Here is a 24211-nt window from a genome sequence, read left to right on the forward strand (position 1 = left end):
GAAGTCGTTGAACGATGAGACCCTCCCTAATCGAGACTTCCTAAGCATCATCTCTAGTGTCTACGACCCGCTGGGACTTGTCGCACCCGTTATCTTCATAACGAAGTCCGTACTTCAAGACATTTGGACAAACGAAGAACGAATTGGTTGGTACGACGTTCTGCCTGAAACATTGAGCCAACGTTTCTATAGCTGGTATGATCACCTTGAAAATTTGGAGTCTCTTTCGGTTCCGAGATGATTCCGTTTCAAACGAGGACGTTGGACTCAACAGCACCTCCACGTCTTCATGGATGCAAGCTCCAAAGGGTACGGAGCAGTAGCCTATTTCCGCACTGTATTCGAAGATCAGTATATCAACGTGTCTTTCGTTATGTCGAAAACACACGTCACGCCGGTGAAAGGGCTCACTATTCCACTTTTAGAGCTACAAGCTGCAGTAGAAGGCCTCAACATCGCCCTCACGATTTGTCGTGAACTGGAAATCGATTTCCACACGGACTCACAAACGGTGTTGCGGTGGATCCATTCCAAAACCTGTCGATTTGAAGTCTTCGTCAACAACCGCATCGGAAAAATACTCCGGAACACGGGTCGTCAACAATGGCGCCATGTTGCTGGAGACTCAAACCCAGTGGACCTCTGCAAGGACGTCAACGAGTTGGTCCACTTTCACAGAGGACCTCCGTTCCTGAACCTAGACCCCTCAGAATGGTACACTTGGGAAGAGATTACGGAGCCGGAAGAACGAGACGTAAATGTGATTCGTGTCCTGGCAGTCAAAACGGAAGAGGAAAATCATGTCATTGATCGATGTGTCGCACGTTTTTCCAGTCTTTTAAAACTTAAACGAGTGCTGGCCTGGAGTAAAAGATTTGCCAACAACGCCAGAGCAAAACTAGTGGGGAAAAACCCATAGTCGGAGAGTTAACGGTAGAAGAAATGGTAGCATCACTGACACTGTCCATCATACGCGCGCAAGAATTGGCCTTTGCTGAAGAATTCTGCGCCCTTCGCAAGAATCTGGAATTGCCACTCAGATCAAAGCTTCGCACCTTCAAGCCCTTCTTGGATGAAGTGGGACAGCTGCGAATAGGCGGACGTATACTTCAAGCGCCAATATACTATGCAGCTAAACACCCTATACTCCTGCCGGCTACTCAACCTTTAACAAAAAGGATAATCTGGGATCATCACGTTAGACACGTGCATGTCAAGACCGAAAGATTGCTGACGAACTTACGTTCACGCTTTTGGATACTCTCTGGACGCAAAGTAGTAAAATCTGTTATCAACAGCTGCTGGCCTTGGAAGCGCACGTCGGCGAAACCTAGATGCCGTTGATGGCTTCCCTACCAGTACATCGTTTAACGCCTCATCTGCCCGCGTTCACGTACACAAGGATCGACTACTTTGGTCCCTTGACCGTACGAGTTGGTGGAAGGGGAAGAAGACATGAAAAACGTTGGGTTAGCCTTTTCACGTGCTTGACGACACCATCAGTTCACCTGGAGGTAGCCAACGGACTTAGTATGGAGGAGTTCTTACTCTGTTTCTGTCGTTTTGTAAGCCTACGCGGAAAAACGAAGGTCGCTTACAGCGACAATGGGACAAATTTTGTCGCCGCCGAGCAGGAGTTGCGACAGGCTTTGGAAGAGCTCGTTGTTAAACACGAAGATCTTCAGAAGGTGATGGATTGCCAACAAATAGATTGGCATTTTTCTCCACCCCATGGACCGCACTTCGGTGGTGTTTGGGAAAGGATCGTACAGTACTGCAAACGGGCAATGAAAACCAGTATAGGTAATTGCCTAGTCATGGACCAAGTATTACGGACCGTCATTGTTGAAGTAGCAGCGCTGTTAAATGCTCGGCCGTTAACTCACTTAAGCATGGATCCGGAAGATACGGATCCTTTAACTCCCAACAACTTCCTATATTGTGGGGCTCGGCCGTACTTGCCCCTCCAGTTGGCCGATGTGGAAGATATTAACATTACTAACAAGCAGCTTCTGCAAAGCCAAGCCATCCTCTAAAACTGACAGACTTGCCGTCCGATTATTTCTTGAGCGGTTATCGGTAGCCGTCGATATTCGCAAAAAAATGATCGGCGATCATTCGTCTGTTGAAAAAATTTGATCGGCGATTAAATTTCTTAGTGTTTGTTTTTCCGATTATTTTTTACCGCCATCTAGCAGTAAGAAAAGAACTTGCCATTGTTTAAATTGAAAAAATTGAAACAAGTGAAAATTAAAAAAAAAGCGTCTGCTACAAAAATGACAAAGCTATGAGTAGACTTTCATATAGTCTCATCTACCGTTCATAGATGTCGCTAAATAATCGAAAAATAATCGCGATTAAAAATTAATTTTTTTCCACTTTAATCGCCGATTTCGATTATTTTAAAATAATTGGATCGCCGATTAAAATTTTAATCGAAATCGCAATCGCGATTTATTTTCAATCGCGATTACGGCAGGTCTGCTGAATGAGTTTCGCGGGGCTTTTGTGGTTGCTGGGAACAAAGATATGTTAACACGAAGACTAGTTTATTATTATTAACATTCGATAAATAACGTTTATAGGAATAATGTTACAAACTTAAACTATCGTCTGAGGCAAGGACAAAAAAAAAATATTATAATTCAATATTGATTCTCATACCATTTATTTCCTTATCACATTTTCAATTCTTTTCACACGTACAAAGAGCCAAATAAATGTATTAAAATCATAATCTATTGCTATAACTATGCCAGGCGGTGACTGCTAACTGTTATCTAGGCTTGGAGCGCTTTTCACCCAAGCAATAAATAGTTCGAGCAAAACTGGAATATTCAATTTGCGTAGGAACGTCTAAGAGTCAAACTTAAATAGTTAATGCATGGCTTTTGTTACAGAGCAACCTTTTGTTAAAGAATAACCTCATCGTTAGTACGAGGGAACCATCTACGTCTCTGGGAAGGAGTCGCGCCATTCCAGCAATTATAAATGATTTTTTACGAGTCTGTTACTAGCGAAGACACTAAACCATTTAAAATGAATCTAAGATTTTTTTTTCTTCCAATTTTCCACGATCATGGAAAGCATGCTAGTGTATTGTTATAAAAAACTATCACATGGCTTGCACATGATAGAACACGAGTTTAGCTCATCCATAAGACAGTATCAGTATTTCATACGATAACTTTGCTTGTTTTTCTTTAGTTTATTCCTTTTATGTTCTTTCTTTTCAGTTTTCTTTTTCTTAATGTTGGCATTTCTCTTTTTCTGTTGTTATTCCATTCTCTTTTCCTTTTCTTCGATGCGTTCAGCCCAATTTTTTTAAAATTTCTGATTTGATTTTATCTCGTTTCTTCATTTATTTGTCATGCAATTTCACACAGTCTTTTACCTATTGCAATAAAGAAAGGTTAAAAGTTTTGAAGATCTTACAAATGTGTTTGTCAAATTGAAAGTTTACCTGAAAACCTTCAGCTATTTGCAGAGCGCCATTTAATGCCTGTTTCTCTTCAATGCTTCTTGCATTCTCAACTTCAGCTTGGCCTACCAAGATTTTCACTTTTGGTATAAGTTTTTTATTTTCATTTTAATCGTTGCCACTTCTGGATCTAAAGTGGTCTTTTTTAGAATGGTTGAGGGATTAAATAGTTCTCCAAAATCAAATTTGCTGAAAACTAGGCAGCCTTCACTATGGAAAATTGGTGTTGGCAGTGTACTTGCTAGTCTTGGTTCTAGAATTTCTGTTTTGACAAACTCTGAAAGATCAGAGGTTGATGACACAGATGCTGCCTTGGTGGCTCGTGCAAGTTTGGCATTTCAGGACCTCTTCTTCTTATTTTTCCATTTAAATTTATCTTCATTTCATCTAACTTCCATTTAGTTTGGTTTTTGTTGTCTTATCAGACAAATCCAGCTTTTTTCCTTGAAAATCAATGGGATAAGCTGGCTGATGTACCTTAAATGTAAAGTTTAACACATACCTGTGAAGCGTGAGAGCTTGCTGTTAGATGTTCTTCCATTTCTTCAGGATTGTAAGCACAGATCCTGGTGACAGTTTTTTGGAAAGAACTACTGTGTGTCTACACCAGCCTTATTACTATCAAGATCTTGAATTGTAGAAACACTTTGTGTTGAAATATTGGTCAATGAGCTAGAAATGAAAAGGTCTTCAGAAGAGAGTTGCTTTTTAAGAGCGACGATGTCAACGGGCCCTCGCTTTTTATCAGGCTCTTGATTTTTTGGGTCCAATTCCTACACATTTTGTTTAGATGACACTTTCAAGTTCTTGTTTTCCGTTTTTCCACTTACCAAAAGTGATCATAATCTTTAAACTTTATTATTATTTACCTTGGTCACTCAACATTATCATGGATCACTCCATAGATCACACTATACGAACGTAGCCTATTGTTATTTTCGTTCGAGAACGACATTTTCAAGCCAAATCCAGCTTCAGGACGCCTCCACTTGAGGGCAGTATAAGCAGATGAAAACCATGAACAATAACAAAGTAACTAAATTTTGTTGAATTTGTAATATAAGAAATAAATTTTTTTTAAACAATAAAAATAGACAATCTTAAGAGTTTGTTTTATAACGGTTTTTTTTGTACTACCATTACGATTTTTATACGATTTTTTGGATACTTACTCTGCTTAAACTGCCCTCAGGTGGAGGCGTCCTGAAGCTAGATTTGGCTTGAAAGTGTCGATCTTTAAAGAAAAAAACAATAGGCTAGGTTCGTCGCCATTTTCAAGCCAAATCTAGCTTCAGGACGCCTCCACTTGAGGGCAGTATAGGCAGAGCAAGTATCCAAAAAATCGTATGAATGATAGTACAAAAAACAAACGTAGTAAAATAAACTCTTAAGATTGTCTATTTAAATTTTTAAAAAATTTTAAGTCTTATATTACAAATTCAACAAAATTTAGTTACTTTGTTATTGTTCATAGTTTCCATCTATCGGTGTAGTATGCGAATTCCATTGATAGCTTTGCTGTTATTGTCTGCTAGCATCGAAGCTAGTACCGAAAGAATTCGGTGAAACAAGGGAAAAGGTCGTTATTGCAACAAAATGTTTCGGTGCAATAGATTCTACCAAAAACTCCTTTTACCATAAAGGACGGCTGGCTGCTTTAAAGAGGTAAATTGAGTAAGCTCTTTTACAGAGACCTACGTGCAGCTTGCACTGAAATTGTTGATGTGGAACATATTATGCATTCTCATTCACATTCAATGTTTATTTTGTTTCCTAGGAGAACACAGAAAAATTGGCGTCAAAGGTTTTTTGTTATACGGGATTATTGATTATTACTAGGATCCAAGCATAAACCAAAGCCAAACATAGGACTTGCTTAACCACTCAACAATTTTACTGTGAAAGGATGCCAAATTATGAAAGCGGTATAACATTTTACTAACCAATACATCTTAGAATTTCTTTACTTTGTTTTTGCATGATACCAGAGGATCATCCAAACCATCCACCTTTCTGATTTGAAGTCTTCAATGGATGAATGCAATTGAAACGAGTTTTCATATTGAGTCTGAAAAGAAAGGTATGTGAAGGGTCAAAACCTAATTTTTAAAATATTCATATGTTGTGGTTTTCTTCTGCATGAAACAACAAAAATTGTGAGCATAACTTTGTTGTTGGATTCTAGGGAAGAATGGATGACTGCTATTGATCATGTTGCTGAACAGCTTTATACAGATCCTGATAGCAATCATGTGGATATGCCAGCTGTTTCTGAAAAAACATCAGGAACCATGCTCCCAATCCTGAAGAAATGGAAGAATGTCTAACAGTTAAGCTCTCGCACTTCACAGGTATGTGTTAATCTTTACATTTAAGGAAGACTGGCCAGTTCATTCCATTGATTTTCAGGGAAAAAGCTGGATTTATCTGATAAGAAAACATAAACCAAACTAAACGAAAGTTAGATGAAATGAAGAAGAAATTTAAATGGAAAAATAAGAAGAAGAGGTCATGAATTGCCAAACTTGCACGAGTCACCCAGGCAGCATCTGTGCCATCAACCTCTGGTCCTTCAGAGTTTGTCAAAGCAGAAATTCCTGAAAGAAGATTAGCAATTACACTGCCAACACCAATTTTCAACAGTGAAGGCTGCCTAGTTTTCATGAAATTTGATTTTGGAGAACTATTTAATCCCTCACCCATTCTGAAAAAGACCACTTTAGATCAATAAGTGGCAACGATTAAAATGAAGAAGAAAAGCTTAAACCGATAGTGAGAATCTTGGTAGGCTAAGCTGAAGTTCAGAATGCAAGAAGCATTGAAGAGAAACAGGCATGAAATGGTGCTTTGCGAATAGCTGAAGGTTTTCAGGTAAACTTTCAATTTTACAAACACATTTGTAAGGTCTCGAAACTTTTAACCTTTCTGTATTGCAATAGGTAAAAGACTGTGTGGAATTGCTTGACAAATAAATTAAGAAACGAGATAAAATCAAATCAGAAAGTAAAAAACAATTGGGCTGAACGCATCGAAGAAAAGGAAATGAGAAAGGAATAACAACAGAAAAAGAGAAATGCCAACATTAAGAAAAAGAAAACTGAAAAGAAAGAACATTAAGTGAATAAACTAAAGAAAAAAGGCAAACTTATCGTATGAAATACTGATGCTGACTCATGGATGAGCTAAGCTCGTGTTCTGTCATGTGCAAGCCATGTCGTGATTGTTTTTTATAAGAATACACTGGCATGCCTTCCATGATCGTGGAAAATTTGAAGAAAAAAAATCATAGATTCATTTTAAAAGGTTTAGTATCTTTACTAATATCAGACTCATAAAAGAAAGTCCTTCATGGTAAAAAATAATTAAAATTGATTTTTAATTGTTAGTAGCTTTGTTAACGGCAAGTGCAAAGCTTCCTTATATTTCGCTGTAGTATATGATGTGTAATTAGGTAACCAACAGCTGCTTGAAAATGTGCATAGAGGGAAAACAAGACACAAAACGTAAAAATTCATTTATAATTGCTGGAAAAACGCGAGTTCTTACCAGAGACGTAGATGGTTCTCTCGGACTAAACGCGAGGTTGTTCTTTCACAAAAGATTGCTCTTTAACAAAAGCCATGCAATAGCTATTTAAGTTTGACTCATAGACGTTCCTGCGCAAATTGAATATTCAAGTTTTGCTCGAACTATTTATTGCTTTGGTGAAAAGCGCTCCAAGCCTAGATAACAATTAGCAGTCACCGCCTGGCATAGTTATAGGCTTATAGCAGGAGGTTATGATTTTAATATATTTATTTGACTCTATGTAATTGTTAAAAGAATTGAAAATGTGATAAGAAAATAAATGGTATGAGAATCAATGTTGAATTATAAAATTCTTTCTTTTTGTCCTTGTCTCAAACGATAGTTTAAGTTTGTAATGTTCTTCCTATAAAAATTATTTATCCAATGTTAATAATAATAAACTAGTCTTCGTATTAACATATCTTTGTTCCCAGCAACCACAAAAGCCCCGCGGAACTCATTCAGTTTCCGTATTCACAACAAATCAGTGGCCTTTACCTATGGAATAAGTATCGAAAAAGGGAAGTTATAAGGGAGTTGGACTAAGGATTGGGGGGAATGATCAAAGAGGGTGGACAGAACAAGGCTAAGTGCAAAAAACATATATTTCTTATATTATATTTAAAGAAGCGATAGTAGTTCAATAAACAAAAATTGTGAAAAATGAACTTTATTTAACGGGATATTAGCAATATATAAATACTAACATAATCCGAAATAAGATTGCTATCGAATAAATAATCAAAGATTAACTAGCGTACATACGCTAACATTGTTTCATCTCGGCAAACCTTATAGAAAGTCACGGTTTCAGTAACTTTTGTATATTTCAACTTCCACGGAATAGGAGATTGGAATGACATTTTGGAAACAAATATAAAGTGTTTAGGAACATGGAAATTGACTGGAGAAAAAGGCCCAGTCCCATGAAGAAAAAGGCCCACTTTTAAAATTGGAAAAAATTGGTCCTATTTTGAATGGGCATTTTTCGTATAGGCCTTTTTCTCCGGCCTTTTTCGTCTGGGCCTTTTTCTACGACCTCCTGGTTGATTGCTGGTGCTTACAGTATTACGCTGCAATTTAAGAATTTTGAAACTGAAACGGGGAAAGACACACTGAAAGTATGTAGATATGTAGCTTAACTTATGGTTACCGTATGTGAAGTGGTTATTCGCTGACAAGGTTGTATTTATATTTGCAGATTTATTTGGGAACAACAAAGTCTTCAGAGCTTTTTGCCGATTTAAGTGGCCCATATATGCCAAATGCAATAACCAAGTATACTGAATCAATTTTGCTAGTGTTTACAAGCGATTCAGCGAACAGCTATACAGGATTCAGTATTACCTACCAAATCGTAGTAAGTAAAATGGAGGAGAGCTAGCGAGAATTAATGGTTTCAAACGTAAAATTTTCGTGAATGCAGTCTGACTAGCACCGAATATCCTTAAATAGACGATAACGTAGAATAGATGGTTGAACCGGATGGTTTTCTAAGCGTTCGAAAGTAAGCGTGCTTTAGCAATCCCAAAATAAGCGTCTGTATAGCAATAGCAATTTAATCGCTTTACAACCACCGATGCATACTCGGTTTTCACTTTAAGAGCCTTAGTTATGTTAGTTGTTTAATGCAGTTAGTTTCTAGTGTAATACCATGAAGGATCAATGTAAGCAAAGAAGCATAGCATACATATTAAAATAGTATATGTGTAAAGTAGAGGGGAACCCACCAAGGCATTCTTCTCTTTCATTAACACGTCTTGCAAGCATTAAACAAAAATGTGATGTTTACTGATCTAAGTTTATATGTCTAATATACTGTAATACGTTTGGTTTTTGGTGTGGTAGGTTCGACCAACAACACTTCCTTCTTCTACTACACCCAGAACTAAAGCTACTCCAACATACGCTCCAATTATCTGCGGTAGGCCTATACTTTTGAGCTGTAATATAATATTGAACATGACGGTTTTAACAAACACCAGCCTTGTCTCCAGTAAATTAAACGGAGAAAGTCTGGAGTGCTTTTTCTAAGTACCCATTTCTGTGTTTCCGTATATGAGAAAGTTACCAGTTTCATTGTCAACATTTTTTTATTAAAATTTCGAAGGCAGCTCAACAGAAACAGACTACCTAACGACTTATCCGTGGAACGTCACAACAGGAAACCCATCGGGTAAAACCTTGTATATGTTTGCTTACGGATCGATTAAGGATTCACTTGGATCCTTTTACATTTACTTTCATTTGATTTCTACACGTTTTCCTTTTTATTTTGCGGAACCTTCTAATTGTGGCGGTTTAATTAGTGGGTACAGCGGCATCCTCGAGTCACCAAACTACCCAAATGAATACGGAAACTGGCTTGATTGCCGCTGTTTAGTCCAAGTACCATGCGGCTATCGAATGCGATTGTACTTCAATTCTTTTAACACGGAATCGGGTTACGATGTCGTTAATGTACGATAACGCAAATTTTATTACTACTTCTTATAGAGAGGTCGGTAACTCGACTCGACGGCGAAGTGCATTAGGTTATAGAATATTACCATGTTACTTACGTAAATTGTACGAGGTTCAAAAATTTCTCCCCGATTTCACAAAATTTTAGAATAGCTGCCTACCAACTCAGTTTATATTTCCTTATCCAAAATCTTTATCTTTTAAATATACCAACTATTAGGTTCATGACGAACCATCCACAAGCGACTACCTTCTTCTGAGGGCATCTGGCACCAGTCGTCCTTCTACCGTATGTTCGAGCTCAAATGAAATTCTGTTGCGATTCACGACGGACAGCTCCGGAACCAGATCGGGTTGGCAATCAACATTTGAATACTACTACTAGTTAACCTGACAATATTGTAACCGAAGCAAGAACCAAGAGTGATCAATATACAAGGATTGCGAAACGAATAGTTGCTTACACCTAGAAAAAAATGTTTAAATGCGGTATCGCTTACTCTGTTGCCTCACGATGTAATGATTATCCAGTAAATCAAACTGAATCAAAGCTATCTTCAGTCAAATCGTCCTATATCTCTTCGAACATTGGAACGATGGACCTCCTCAGAATCGAAATTCTGGTAACATCGACACGTATGCAAGAGAAATGGTCTGACTTCATTCTTGTAGTTGTTACTCGAATAGTTGTTTTTTTTCTGCCATATTTAATAGAACAATAGTTATTTCCCGTGAAGTAAGCTTCGGTAAGGTGTTCAGTAAACAGTTTTTTCCGACACACAATTAGTATTTCAACTGAACCTATGATCTTTCAACTCGCGCAACAATTGAAACGAAGTTTTTAATGGAATTCTATTGTCACTTTTGGACAAGGTGCTATTTTAGGCTCCATTCATTGTCAGAAAGTCTTCATCAATCTTTCAATGTGTTTTCCAATTGGGATTGGCGGTGAAATAGGACTGAAACGAAATAGGACTGGAGAAATAGGACTGAAAATTTCCAGTCCTATTTCTACCGGAGAAATAGGACTGAGAGAAATAGGACTGACTTTTTAAAACTTTCAGGACAGTCAAAACAACAAAACAAAACAAAATAAAATAAATAGGACTATTTCTAAGGAGAAATAGGACTGATGCCGAGGAGAAATAGGACTGCTGGCATGGAGAAATAGGACTGTCCTAAAAGTTTTAAAAAGTCAGTCCTATTTCTCCCAGTCCTATTTCTCCGGTAGAAATAGGACTGGAAATTTTCAGTCCTATTTCTCCAGTCCTATTTCGTTTCAGTCCTATTTCACCGGCTACCCCAATTGGTTACGAAATATGATCGGACAAAATGAATTAAGAGTGCACGAAAAAAGCTCGATTTTTCATTAAAGTAAAAGCTGTCCTATTTCCCCGTCAAAATGAGACTGTTTCTACCATCTGTTTCCAGGTTTCATGATAAACTTGGACTTATTTCAGTTAATGATTCGGCTACTTTCCTCAAGAACGTATGTGGTATAAAGGGTCGAAAACCGTTACTTTCTAATACTTTGCCGAATATCAAACAACGGTAACGAGCTACACACTTTACTCTCTTATTATTCATTTGTTGCTAGACTCATTTTCGATTTTTTATTACCGTATTCTTCATACCATTAGCCATATTACTCCTTGCTGTCGCTGTACGTGTCATTAAGCAATCTTCCTTTTTGGTTTCTTCGAAGGTCTTTTCCCCTTGAAATGATTTTTCCATTCTTCCTTCGTCTGAAAACGTGGCAATAACATGAAGCATTTTGTAGGATTATTTTGATAAGTACATCTGTTTAATATGAGTTTATACCATGTCAGCGTATTTGTTTTCTGCCAGCGTGTAAGAATGCTTGCCTTCCTTGAACTCTTCATTGTGTTTGTCGATGTTGGCGATGTTCTTCTCCCAAATTTTTCGTCTTTTCAGTTCTTCAGCATCATTTGCATACGTCTTTCGAAATTTTACCTGAAATGAATAAGCATTCGACTAAAAATTCCACACCAAAGAAGTATATATTAGCAGAGGCAGATGGACGGGATATTTACCTTAAAACGTTCCCAACGCTCGTCGACATCAGGATTTGGCTTGAATTCGGAGGAAGCGATCGTAGTACACACTACCACTATCAAAAGAAAAACGTAACAACACCTCATTTTGATGAGTACAAAAACAAGCGACAGTGAAATGTAATAATTCCAACTGCCACAATTCCAACGCAACACCATAAAACGCAAAGTGTCGCACACGTTAAGGCTTGCAATCATAAAAACCAATTTCGGGTCAATAGGATCCTCGGGCGCTTATTCAGGTGCGTTAACAGGTGTTCAAATAAACTAGCTCATTTAGCACCCTCCCACCAATCGTCACCTCATGCCTGTAAATTACATAATAGGATGTACACATGAATTTGCTTGGTGCTTTTCATGGCTTGGAACTCATGTTTTTCCTAGAACATAACAGTTCCATTAAACTGTACCTAAGTTTCGTAGACCCTAGCTACACAAAATAAATGTTACATTACCCCTTGGAATAAGAAACCAAAAATCTATTTAGAAATTAACAAAAAAAAAATTAAATGAATTACATGATTGAGGTGTCTCATGCAGAAACAATAAGGGAATGTGTAAAATTGCAGTAATCACTTACACTCTATTCAAATTCTAAACAAAACCAACTTCTTTACAGGGTTGTTTGCGAGCTTGCTTGCGTCAATGAACTCTCTTTTTCTTTTTCTATTTGAAATATTTTCCACATGGCTTGCTGCTCACTATCTTCGAGATATTCTTCAGGGCGATTTTGAAGTAAAGAATCGTGCGCTTGGTAGCCACCAACCCACTCTTTCATTCGAACTGCGATGCTAGCCAACAGGTTGTCGTCAAGAAGAGAAGAATCCTCACGTTCTCGAATTGTAGCCGGTAACGATAACTGGCCAAAAAGTAAAATAATAAAAGTAAAATAATAACTTTTACCTTTCGAATCATTACCTTTTTTCCTTCAATCATATGTTTTTATGAATCTCTAGAAAATGCCGTCATTTCACAGCCAAATTTGTTTTCTTTTGGTGAAATTGCGCGTTCAATAATATGCTGAAAGATTTCGCTACTTAACGCTACCAATAAATTGAAAGTTTTGTTATTTATACATGTTTAGTATTTAAATTAACTATTCATTTTCTGGGATGTTATAGTTCTGTTTAATACCCATTATTTCCAATTAGTTAGATTATCTGGGGTTTCAAAATAATAAAAAAACTAATTAAAAGCTGCCATAATGGCGTATAAATTTTGAATTTTGACTCAGAAACCCTCCCGTTCGGCTATTTATCGTAATTGGAAAACATAACTTTTGCGAAATAATATAGATATCTTATATAGCTATGTTTTTATAAAATCGGAATTAATTTATATTAATATTTTTATATGCAAATTCAAAGCTTAATGGCTAAAGTAGCGTTTCAAATTTACGACCTTGAAGTCGTCCACTATTGCCGCCAGTCGATATTGCCTGGGGCTATTTGACCAAAATTGGCCAATAGAAAAAAAGTGTAATGTCACCCCAGCAGACGAAATTTAAATGTCAAAGCCGGTGTGTAAGCGAATTAGCGCATGAAAAAAAAGCGCTTTTGTTAGAAGAGGATTCGTAAAACCATTGGCTTAAGCCAACTGCTTGGCTGACTGCAAGAGCCAAACGGTTGGCCTAGGAGACGGAGACCAAGTTGTTATATCCAGCTCATCCAATCAGTTATCAATTTTATTTTATATTTTTCAATTAACTCAGGTGCAGTGAGAGGGTTTTGGATGTTGCATGCAGTTGGAATGTGCTGTTGACTGGAAGAATATATTGCATGATAACGGCGTTTTCCCCTATTGCGCCGAAATCTGTCGTTGCAAAAAGTGGTTTTATTCCCTATTGCACCGCAAAATTTTGTTGCAATAAAATAAGATTTCCCCTATTGTACCGAACGATTACTTATCTTACATATGTATATATTTTATAGTAAGTTATTTTAATTTCTTAGTTAACATTTTAAAATTATTAAGTATACTTACCGAAAAATTTCGTTAGCACTCACAGTTGTTTTCCCCTATTGTAACGAAAAATTAAATACATTTTAAATACCAACCGACAATACTCTTATGATTTATCTTTTTTTAAATTAAAACATTTTTACATAAACATATTACACTTGTACATACCGCCCGACAACAGTATTATGCTTCATTTTTCCGGGCAAATGTTTTTATTTGGCCGGCATTGATAAAGTTATGATACAAGGACATTTTATGGTGACTTAAGATTAATGGTAGCAAGAAAGCGTTGTTGATTTTTGATTACTCTTTAAAGATTATCCATGGATTAGATATTATAGAGAACGGAAGCGGCCTGATGAAGAGAAGTTGTTCTAATATTATATGAGTATTAAGGATTAAAAAACTCAAAGTGCTGCTGCATTATGAATTTGCAAAAGAGGTTGAGGTGTCGGCCAAACTATTATATACCCCATATTTATCCAAAACCTAATTAATTTTAATCGTCAATCCGATTTCAATCCTCGGCTTCCGATTTTGCACATATTTGACTTACTTGCAATTTGACTACTCATTTTTGACAAATCGTTTTTACTCTTACCTACTATTTTTAAACTAAGTTTTTATTTCATTCCCAATTTCTTCTATTTTGACACGCGTTATATACGCTCTTTTTAATTTTGACACGCGTTATATACGCTCATTCTAATTTTCTATTATATAGATTTCAGTTCATTTTGTGTTTTTTAAAATAGCTCTATCTACACTGAAACCAGGTAAGGCTTTCAATAGTTGGGAGAAATTTGAGAATTTTTTGCAGGAATTGGATTTTTTAATTACTACCCTATACGTTTTAAGGACAAGAAAAACTATCGGTTCTTACATTAAAGTGGTAAGCATGAAACACTGGTTATATCCACTTGTAATGAATAATAACATTAATTTTTCTCGCAGTTGAAAGGTGCAACTTTAGGCGAGAAGTGGAAATTTAAGCATGCTACCATCGTTTGCAAGCACAATGGAAAGCTCCAGTCCCGCCCGAAGGATCAGACTCGCCGAAACCATTTTCAATTTGCTTGTAATTGCCGTTTCACCTTTAAGGTAGTTTTCAACCCATGGATGAGAAATTTGTGGTCCGATAAACCGGATTCAATTTAAGTCACGAAAACCATGTCCTTTGTGCGGAACATATCCAGCTCTATCATCGAATGAGGTACTAAAAGAAAACACCATTCAATTATGCAAATGACCGCAATAACCTTATTTTACTGAACTATTTTCTAGAAATCTTAACGAGACTGAAGCTGAATTCGTTGACGCCGCCGTGAAGGTGGACGTTTTATCAGGAAAAGTTGCCAGTGAACTTAAACTTCAATGCAACAAGTTGTGATGAGGACATATACCGAAGAACGCCACCAATTAGTTAGCTTAGCTAATTAATAGATTCCAGCCTTGGATGATCCCACGGCGAACTGGTATCAGACAGTCCTTCATCCTCACGGACTCTTCCCACGCCAAACCAGTATCAGGCAGCTCCTCACCCCTACGATCACTTCGTCTTCACGTGATCATCTCTCGGAGGTCACCATTGACGTCAAGAGTGACCTCATAATAACTGATAAAAGCTGTGACAAAAGGGGGGCTCGGGGTCTGTGTTTAGTGTGTTAAGAGTGTATTAAGTGTCTGTGTTAGAGAGCTTAGCGAGTGTGTTAGAGTTCTTAGAAAATCTACTATTGTATCTACGTCTGTGTGATTAGTCTGTTTTAGTCTTGATAAATACACTTAGAATCTAGTGAATTGAGTCGCGAGTTATTCAGAAACCCAACGTTACATTTGGTGAACGTGTCCAGTTTTGAACTTAGTTCAAATTCAACAAGCCCGGACTCCTGCCCAGTAACAGCCAGCAGGCCTATCCACCCGAACATCGCAGACGACCAGCGCTCGTCTAGAACTCCCCGCGACAAGGGTAAGTCACCTAAATGTCATCTGGCAACTTAGTAGTAGATATATACAAGCCTTCAGCCCCAGCAGCAGAAACAATAGAAGTAAAAGAGCGTCCCACAAGACGCAGCGTAGTAGATTCTAAGCGTACAACCCAAAAAGTCTATCCCAGTTTAGAAAACGAACAGAAGAGTGAAACAGCAGAGGTTCGTATTGTACCTTTTCAAAAAAGAACCAGAAGCGCAGAAAGTAGCCCGAGGGAAAGCGACGAGGGGAAACAATTAACGAAGTACCATTCTATGGAGAATCTACCTAGCAAGAAGAGAAATAAGCTAGTAGAGGAAAGGGATATTCTCAAAACTGCATTAATAGGGATTCATCAAACAATTAATCAGTATAAATTAGAATTAGAAGCATCTAAAGATAAAGCAACAACCAAGCAGCTAAAAACACGCCTGAAAGATAAAGATTTAGAGTATAAATTGATTTCGGAAAAACTAATCGCAGCTGAAACAAAAATACAAGAGCTTGAAAATCAAGGGTTAGCTTTACTACAGACAGCTACAATCCAGCAGCAGGCCATCGAATATCGAGCAAACAGCTTAACCCAACAGTTAGAGCAAACGCACGGAGAAAAGACTAACCTAATATCCACTCTGGTAAAAAAGACCCAGGACGTTCAAATCCTAGAATCAACCATAAAAAAAGTAGAAACTGAACATACATCGGTTAAAACCAAATTAATTAAGGACAAGAAAAAACTTCAGCAGGAATTTGAGAAATTTAAAGAAAGAGAGAGCCAACTCCTTGGAGAAGGAACGACTTTATTAAATAAATATAGTAACATCCAAATAGAATTCGAGAAACTACAACTAAGTTATAAAGCTCTTGAAACAAAAAGCATAGATCAGGAAAAGGAAATTCACGCCCTACAAATAGAACATAAAAAACTAATAGTGAATATAACGGATAAAAATCAGGAAATCTTGCATCTAACTGATACTATAAAAACTAAACAGGCAGAGTTGGAACTTTTACGACAGGAACAAGTAGACCAGACAAGCAAGTTTGTTGACCTACAAACGGAAAACAATCAACTTAAGCACAATTTGAACATTAGCCAGGTTAACGAAACAACCTTACAGGGCAACCAAACTAAGCAAGTAATAGAAATATCAACGCTGCAAACAGCTAATCAGTCGTTAGAGGACAAATTAAGGAGGCTACAACAAACAATCGCGGGAGCCGCAAGCACAAACGAGTTAGAGATAGCACAACACACCTTAGCCATACAGAATAGAAAGATTGTGTCCTTAGAAAACGAATTAACGGAGCTGGGACAAGCGCTCCAGTTAGCAAGCCAAGCAGCGGAGCGAGCAGCTAAGCTGGATACCGAAAACAATTATCTTAGAGGAAACATAGAACAACTAAATAGAAACAACCAGACACTATTAGAACAACTAGCACAACCAGCTAACACAATTGACACAACTAACGAAGCACCTAGAATGGCAGCCCTTGATGATATACGAGCATTAGCAGTAGCCATTACGCGTAGAGACGAAACACAGAACATTCCTATTTATAGTGGCAACGTGAATGATCAACCGAAAGGGGTATGGTTGAGAGATGCGGAGGCGATAGCAACGATTCACGAATGGCCTAGGGAATCCACCAAAAAGATTTTAGCCACAAGGTTAAAGGGAACAGCATTGCAGTGGCATATCGATAGGCTACGAGTAGCACCGAGAGAATCTTATACCGACTGGCGGAATGCATTAAAAGATCATTTTAAACACCCAGCAGATAGAGCAAAACAGAAGTCCAAGTTATTAACGGTAAAACAATCCCCTAACCAACCAGTTAGGCATTTTATAGACAAAATAACGCAGGCTTATAACGCAATCTATAAAGAAGGAGACGAAGAGCAAGTTCAAAGCGCGGAACTCACAGCTCTTAAGGACGACACTCTGATTAAAATGCTATTAGACGGACTACTTCCACCAATTAAAACAATTCTTTTCCACAATAAGTACCCAACCACCGCAAATTGGCAAAATTTTAAGCAAGCTGCTCTGGAGGCTGAGGAAATTGCTTATAACACACAAGCACTAGAAGTTAAACCGGTTTTCAAATTAGATATATTAAAACCAACTAGAGACATTGAAGCCGAATTAAGCCAGACAAAGTTGGAATTAGAAGAACTAAAGAATAATCTAACTAAATTGAATCTGTCAGGTACAACATCGAAAACAGGACAAGAACGATCTTTAAACAATATTGACACTTACAAGCAAGGTAGGGACCCGTCAAGATATAATAACGTAAAGTGGGAAGATAGACAGGGATCGAGGGATAATTCGTATAGCAGAGACCGTAGGGATCGATCTTACAACCGCAACAGATCGTATGACAGGAACCGCTCCGAGTCACGAGAGCGACCATACAGTCGAGACCGATACCAAGACAGAAGCTATAACAACAGGGATAGAAACGATTCGCGGACGAGACGTTACGACGAGCGTCCAAGATCTAAGAGTCCCCACCCATCAGCGGACCCAGCAAGGAAACAAAGGACAAGTGGTAATAGCAGAGACAATACTATTACTTGCCATAGATGTCTCAACGCAGGACATATAGCAAAAGATTGTCGGACCAGAAATCCGAAAAGGTTTCAACCAAGAACAGAATAGATGAAATAAAACAAACATGTAGACTAATTAGGATACCCGTAGAATTTAGTAATCAAAAAGCACAAGCTTTAATCGACACAGGAGCAGCAGCTAGTATTATGTCCTCTGAAAAATTTGCCTTATTACCTCATAAAGCAATTGTAACTGAGTTGGAAACTAAGCCTAGTCAATCATTTGAATCCGCGTCAGGGAACATCATGTACCCTTTGGGATGTTTCAAAATAAGTTTTAAGTTAACACCTAATTGCAGTTTGGAGCATGACTTCTTTGTGTTGCCTGGAACACAAGAAGGATGTATCTTAGGGTTAGATTTTTTCAAGAAGTATAAAACAAAAATAGATATAGCAAACAAAACACTAACCTTATCATTGAACGGAGTAGAATCCGTAGTCAGCCTTAAGAAGATAGCAACTCCTATATATACCATTAAAGAAAAGCCAATGATAGCCTTTGAACTATCCCAGTTGCACGGGACAGCTAGAGTAGAAATGGAACGAGTTTTGAACATGCACAAACCCGTTTTCGCATCCCAGCTAATTGAGTTAGGATGCACTAAAGTACTTAAACACCGGATTATAACGACGGCACAACGGAAGTTAAGAGGTGCCTATCGCATGCCAGCAGCTATCAAGCCAATAGCGAAACAGCAAATAGAAGAGATGTTAAAATATGGCATTATCCGGGAAAGTCATAGTGCCTTTAGAGCTTCCATCGTAATGGTGAAAAAGAAATCTGGAGAACTCAGATTTTATGTAGATTACAGGGACCTAAACGCGGTAACGGTAAAGGATCGTTATCCGCTACCAAGGATAGAAGAAACACTAAACCTGCTAAGTGGAGCTAAATTCTTTTCCACCCTCGATTTGTTTAGTGGGTATTGGCAAATCGAGATAGCAGAAGAAGATATCCATAAAACTGCATTCACGGCAGAAATGGGTCACTTTGAATATATTAGGAAGCCGTTTGGACTGTGCAACGCGCCTAGCACGTTTCAAAGGACGATGGAAATCGTCCTTAGACCTCTCATAGGTAAATGCGTAATGGTATACATTGATGATATCATTGTCTACAGCAAGAGCATAGCCGAACATGTACAACATCTCACCTCGACATTTAGTCTTTTGCAGACAAATGGCCTTAAGGTGAAAATTCAAAAGTGTAAGTTTGCGGCCAACGCAGTTGAGTATCTAGGTCATATAGTCTCCGACGAAGGGGTAAAGGTAGACCCAAATAAGATTAAGGCGGTAAAGATGTACCCAGCACCTAAAAATCCAGATCAGGTTAGGGCATTCCTAGGATTAGCTAACTATTACAGACGTTTCATAGATCAATTCGCCAATAAAGTCCATGTACTGACAAGGCTCACGAGGAGCGCAGTACCATGGCAATGGGGGCAAGAGGAAACAAGCGCTTTTGAAGGCATAAAAGAATGTTTATGTTCCGCCCCTACCCTCGCTTATCCGGATTTCGCGCGCCCTTTCATCCTACACACGGATGCGTGCGGGTATGGAGTAGGAGGAATACTCTCTCAGATGCCCCATCCGAATGCCAACCCAGGGCCCAAGGAGGAGTCAATAAATGACTCAGGAGTAGTCGACGAATCGACAGAGGATTGGAGTAAGTCTCTAGAGCACCCAATTGCTTATACCTCTAAGCACCTAACGGATGTTCAATTGAAATGGTGTACAACGGAGAAGGAAGCATACGCAATTATCCATTCGGTAAAAGCGTTCTTCCATTACCTATATGGCACTAACTTCGTAATAGTGACCGACCATAGGCCTCTTCAGTATATCCAAAAGGTTAGGGAACCGACAGGGAGACTAGCCAGATGGTTTCTCTTCTTACAACAATTTGAAATGGAGATTCAATATAGACCAGGTAAACTGCATCAAAACGCAGATGCGTTGAGCAGAATACCGGTTAATGTTATAGTATCGCAGCAAGTCGTGGCTGACGATTGGTTAATTGCTCAACAAGAGGATACCTTTTGTAGAGAGGTGGCAAAAACATTAGAGACTACATCCAAAGAAACGGAAGATGAATTCCAATATTTACCTAGCGGACTTTTAACCACAGCTAGGGGAAAAATTGTAGTGCCGGCGACGCTACGTAAACAGATCTTGGAACTTTATCATGACCATAAGTTAGCTGGTCATCTGGGAATAACTAAAACCACTGCTAATATTAGCAAAAAGTATTTTTCGCCGAAAATGGCAAATGATATCAAGACGCACGTGCTTAACTGTTTAACATGTGCAAAAAGAAAGGTTTCTGGATCGTGCAAAGCCGCACTCCAGCCAATCCCTGTTACAGACTATGTCTGGCAAAGATTGGCCATGGATATTATAGGTCCCGTCCCAGGAAGCGAAAAAGGGAATAAATATATTCTAGTAATAATGGAGTATACAACTAGGTATATATTAGCCATTGCACTGAAGGAAATTTCCGCTCAGACAATCATCCGGAAATTCATTCGGCACGTTGTAAACAGTGAGGGACTACCCTCGCAGATCCTAACGGATAGAGGCTCTAATTTCCAGTCACAGGCAATGACCGAATTATGTAAGCAATTAGGAGTAAAACAGTTAAGGACTACAGCGTATCACCCGCAAACAGATGGCGCGGTAGAAAGGTTCAATAGGACATTAGGGGATATGCTAACCGCACACGTAGCTCACAACCCATCTTTGTGGGATGAACATCTTGATTATGTAGTTGCGGCTTATAACCGGACGCCTCACTCCAGCACCGGTGAAACTCCCTTTTACCTTCTAAAAGGCAGAGATGCCTTAGAACCATCGGATTTGAGACCCCCAATGCGAAATAGGATTTTAGAAGACCAAAACAATATTTATACGCAACAGTGGCATGAAGCGTTAGAACTCGCTAAAAATAAGTTAGTCATCGCACAGTCAAGACAAAAAGCGAATTACGATCGTTAATCGAAAGAATGCTCGTTTGAACCAGGAGACTTAGTGCTTTTAAAGGAAATGAAGCCACAAACAGGAAAATTTTATATGCGTTGGGATGGTCCTTTTACTATTGTAGATAAGTTATCTGACTTGAATTACTTGATTAGGAGAACAACGGAAAATCATACTACAGTCGTGCATGTAAATCGCCTCAAGAAATGGAAAAGCAAGGAAGATGCGGGAAAAGTAGCTGAAGAAAGAGAGGGAAACCACAGTGATAACGAATGTAGCCCTAGGATAGAATTAGAAAGTAAAGAAAGGGAAACACAGAGTGAAATCGGAGTTGACAATAGAGAAGAGGAGCTGAATATTCAAACAGAAATGGAAGATAGCAATCGGCAAGAAGCAGCACAGTTATCAGCCGAAAGTGGTCAGGCATGGCAGGCATAATAAAAGGTATTTTAGATTTAGACGATCCCGACTACTGTTCACATCCTGAACCAGTAGAAATCCCAACTAAAATTAATTACCGACTTTTAACCAAAAACAAAGAACCTATAACATGGGAAGGGTACGCGTGCACCCAGTGGTTATCAACCAAAGAAATATCCACTAATTTCCTTTTAAGTCATGATACTATTTTTAAGAAGCAAATTTTAAAAGTTAGTGCTAATGAATGCTGGAATACGGCACAGTATCCCAATACATGCGTAAACAGCCCAATGGTAAAGGACGGAAAAACATTTAAATATCTCCAGGAGCCTGAGGGAGAAGGTCACTGGATGACGACACAGGTCTACACAACTAAGAACTGTGTAACTCAAATAGTTCAGTTATCAAAGGATTGTCATGATTGCCCGGTAAAATCACCATTTGGTATAATAGCGAACTCTAGTAAGGCAGAATTTTCGAATCATAACGAGCTAACCATTGTTTGGAAAGCACCAGACCCAAAGGAGCCAACTTGTGAAATAAATTCGGTGTTTCAAGGTCGAGGAAACTTGACAAAGAGTAAGAAGCAAAGTAGGATAGAGGATCATGCAGCTCAGTTAGAGTTTATCATATCTGCTAACAAAACGCATATTTGCACAAACATAACCGTCTATCCGGTAATCGGTTTACCCGATTCCTACATAGATATTATCGAAACCCCTAAACGACAGAAAAGATGCTATGATAAAGAAGTTATAGGATTGCTAATGTTAGCCAGCGATCCTAGTCGTTGTCTAGCCTATATGCCACGAAGTGGAAGATTCTCGATCCCAACTTGCGCATTCGACACCACCCTGTCTATTGAAAAAGAAACGCAGAAGGCGACAACCAATGGCCAGGCTTTCAAATTTCTTGCTAATGGAATGGTAATGCAAAGCTATCTCGAGCATTGCATTCACCAATTTACAGAAAACAACACAGGAGTCAAGAAATGCGGCAACAGCTTAGATGAATTAAATAATCCGACAGATGTATGGTCATTAGAGCCTAACCCAATGACATCTGGATTAGTTCCTTTCCACATGATCCAAACCCACACAGGTAATTGCTTAACAGTAAACATAACACTGGATTATCCTGTGACCGTTGCACCGTGTGAGAACGGAAACGTGAACCAAATATGGTTGCTAAAAATTCTAGAATCATGCAGGATGAAGTCACAGATAGGGAATTGCAAGAGCAAAGAAGGCCACAAGTAACTAGGTGGGACAGGAACCGAACGCAAAAGTTCGACAGAATGAGTGAGCACATACCATTTAATCCGCCAACTTTATACGGTAAAATTCAGCCCACCACCAATTTGGATTACTGTCTGACTATATCAGAACAACAAACGCTCACCCTACAGTTTTGTAACCAAAGTAGCTCTATCGAAGGTTACCCTAAGCAGGATTTCGGTTACGTAAATGGGAAACTAAGAATTCTCACAACCAATACTTGTGTTACACCGATGACAACGCAGCCATGCGACAGCGAACTTAGTAATAGAATGTTATGGAACTACAACGAAATCGGCAGGCAATTTGCGTTAAAGGACAATCCCTTCTGTCTAGTTCCATTCTACGAAGACAAAACAGTGCGAGCCCTGCCCTGCGATTCCTCACAAAAGTTGCAAGAATGGGTTTTCCAAAGAACGTTGGCACCTCCATTTCTTCCACTTGAAAGAATTGAGGACGTAACCACTATTACAAATAGAAGGGAAGAGAGAAACAGGAAAAGACAAGAAAGATTAATTGAGTTAAATGATTCTGGTGAAGTTATGAGTACTAAGGGTAATGAGACGAAAACTCCAATACCAGACAGCGTTCGGACGCTGCTAGATATTGAAAACCGCCAGTACATTGAAGGACAGGCGATAAAACATGAGTCACAATTGGCCAATGAGGTTCGTCAATTGTATTGCAAAATAACTTCACTTCAACGTAATCAAACTATGATTTTAGCACAAACAAGTGGATTGCTCGCAGCCCGCGCGTTGAATTTAGACACATGCAGTAGAATAACCGGAAATGGTAAAAGTTTGGTTTTACAGAAATGTGAAACTGTACCTGTTAAAATAACCGCCGTACAAACGCAGTGCGGCTATCAACCATTTTTTCAAACAGATCCAAAAACTAATTTCACTGTTGGAAAAGATGGTTGGTCACTTCATCCATTCCAGGATTGTTTCTGGAACGGTCAATATGTAAATTTAAACGATAAAACCTATACATGGATAAATGGTGAATGGAAACTCCAGGAACCATCAATTCATGTGGTAAAACTAAAACTGATTACAGCCTTTGAGGAATTGCCTCTCAAAACGTACGATTATTTGCCTCAGCATCATTCGATGTATGAACCAAATAACGTAGAACAACTAAATGTTTTGACGGAATTAATTGGTAGAGTACAACTATCTAATACTAATTCACTTTCTGGATTAGTATTGGATAACACGGCCCAGGTCGACTTCTGGGATATATCCAGTTGGGTTTCCATATTTAAATATTGTCGCGAGGGAAAGATAGCATTGGGATTGCCATTTCTGGAAAGGGGCGTCAGCCAACATTTAATTGTTTGCAGCACAGTTTCCCTTGAAAAGAGGCGCTACGACACGCCAATAATTAGTAAAATGTGGCA

General features: G+C 38.5%; 2 protein-coding genes, 1 long non-coding RNA gene and 1 pseudogene across 3 annotated transcripts; 2 read left to right on the forward strand and 2 right to left on the reverse strand.

The window, feature by feature from the left end:
• Positions 1 to 289: 289 nt before the first annotated feature.
• On the forward strand, positions 290 to 919 carry LOC130688031 (uncharacterized). The gene has a single exon (XM_057511025.1). It carries the CDS (start codon positions 290 to 292, stop codon positions 917 to 919), a length of 630 nt encoding a protein of 209 aa, XP_057367008.1.
• Positions 920 to 3168: 2249 nt separating this feature from the next.
• Positions 3169 to 4317, reverse strand: LOC130688030 (surfeit locus protein 6 homolog; annotated as a pseudogene).
• A 3771-nt stretch (positions 4318 to 8088) lies between these two features.
• Positions 8089 to 9224, forward strand: LOC132087823 (uncharacterized). Its single transcript, XR_009420649.1, has 4 exons — positions 8089 to 8169; positions 8250 to 8405; positions 8897 to 8972; positions 9159 to 9224. It is a non-coding gene; the product is annotated as an uncharacterized LOC132087823 (long non-coding RNA).
• Positions 9225 to 11132: 1908 nt separating this feature from the next.
• LOC130688055 (procathepsin L-like) lies at positions 11133 to 11725 on the reverse strand. The gene is made up of 3 exons (XM_057511055.2): positions 11566 to 11725; positions 11333 to 11485; positions 11133 to 11256 (listed from the first exon to the last, which is right to left on the reverse strand). The coding sequence occupies exons 1-3, from the start codon at positions 11671 to 11673 to the stop codon at positions 11185 to 11187; spliced, it is 333 nt and encodes a 110-aa protein (XP_057367038.1). The 5' UTR covers positions 11674 to 11725; the 3' UTR covers positions 11133 to 11184.
• Between the last annotated feature and the right edge of the window lie 12486 nt (positions 11726 to 24211).

Source organism: Daphnia carinata, chromosome 3 (genome assembly GCF_022539665.2).
Source record: "Daphnia carinata strain CSIRO-1 chromosome 3, CSIRO_AGI_Dcar_HiC_V3, whole genome shotgun sequence".
NCBI classification, from domain to species: domain Eukaryota; kingdom Metazoa; phylum Arthropoda; class Branchiopoda; order Diplostraca; family Daphniidae; genus Daphnia; species Daphnia carinata.

Excerpts from the sequence above, each read along its gene's own strand:
- LOC130688031 (XM_057511025.1), top strand. The coding sequence starts at position 290 with ATGGATGCAAGCTCCAAAGGGTACGGAGCAGTAGCCTATTTCCGCACT.
- LOC130688055 (XM_057511055.2), bottom strand. The coding sequence starts at position 11,673 with ATGAGGTGTTGTTACGTTTTTCTTTTGATAGTGGTAGTGTGTACTACG. Across the intron at positions 11,486-11,565 it reads AGCGTTGGGAACGTTTTAAG|GTAAAATTTCGAAAGACGTA; the intron begins GTAAATATCCCG and ends TATTCATTTCAG. Across the intron at positions 11,257-11,332 it reads AAAACAAATACGCTGACATG|ACGAAGGAAGAATGGAAAAA; the intron begins GTATAAACTCAT and ends CCACGTTTTCAG.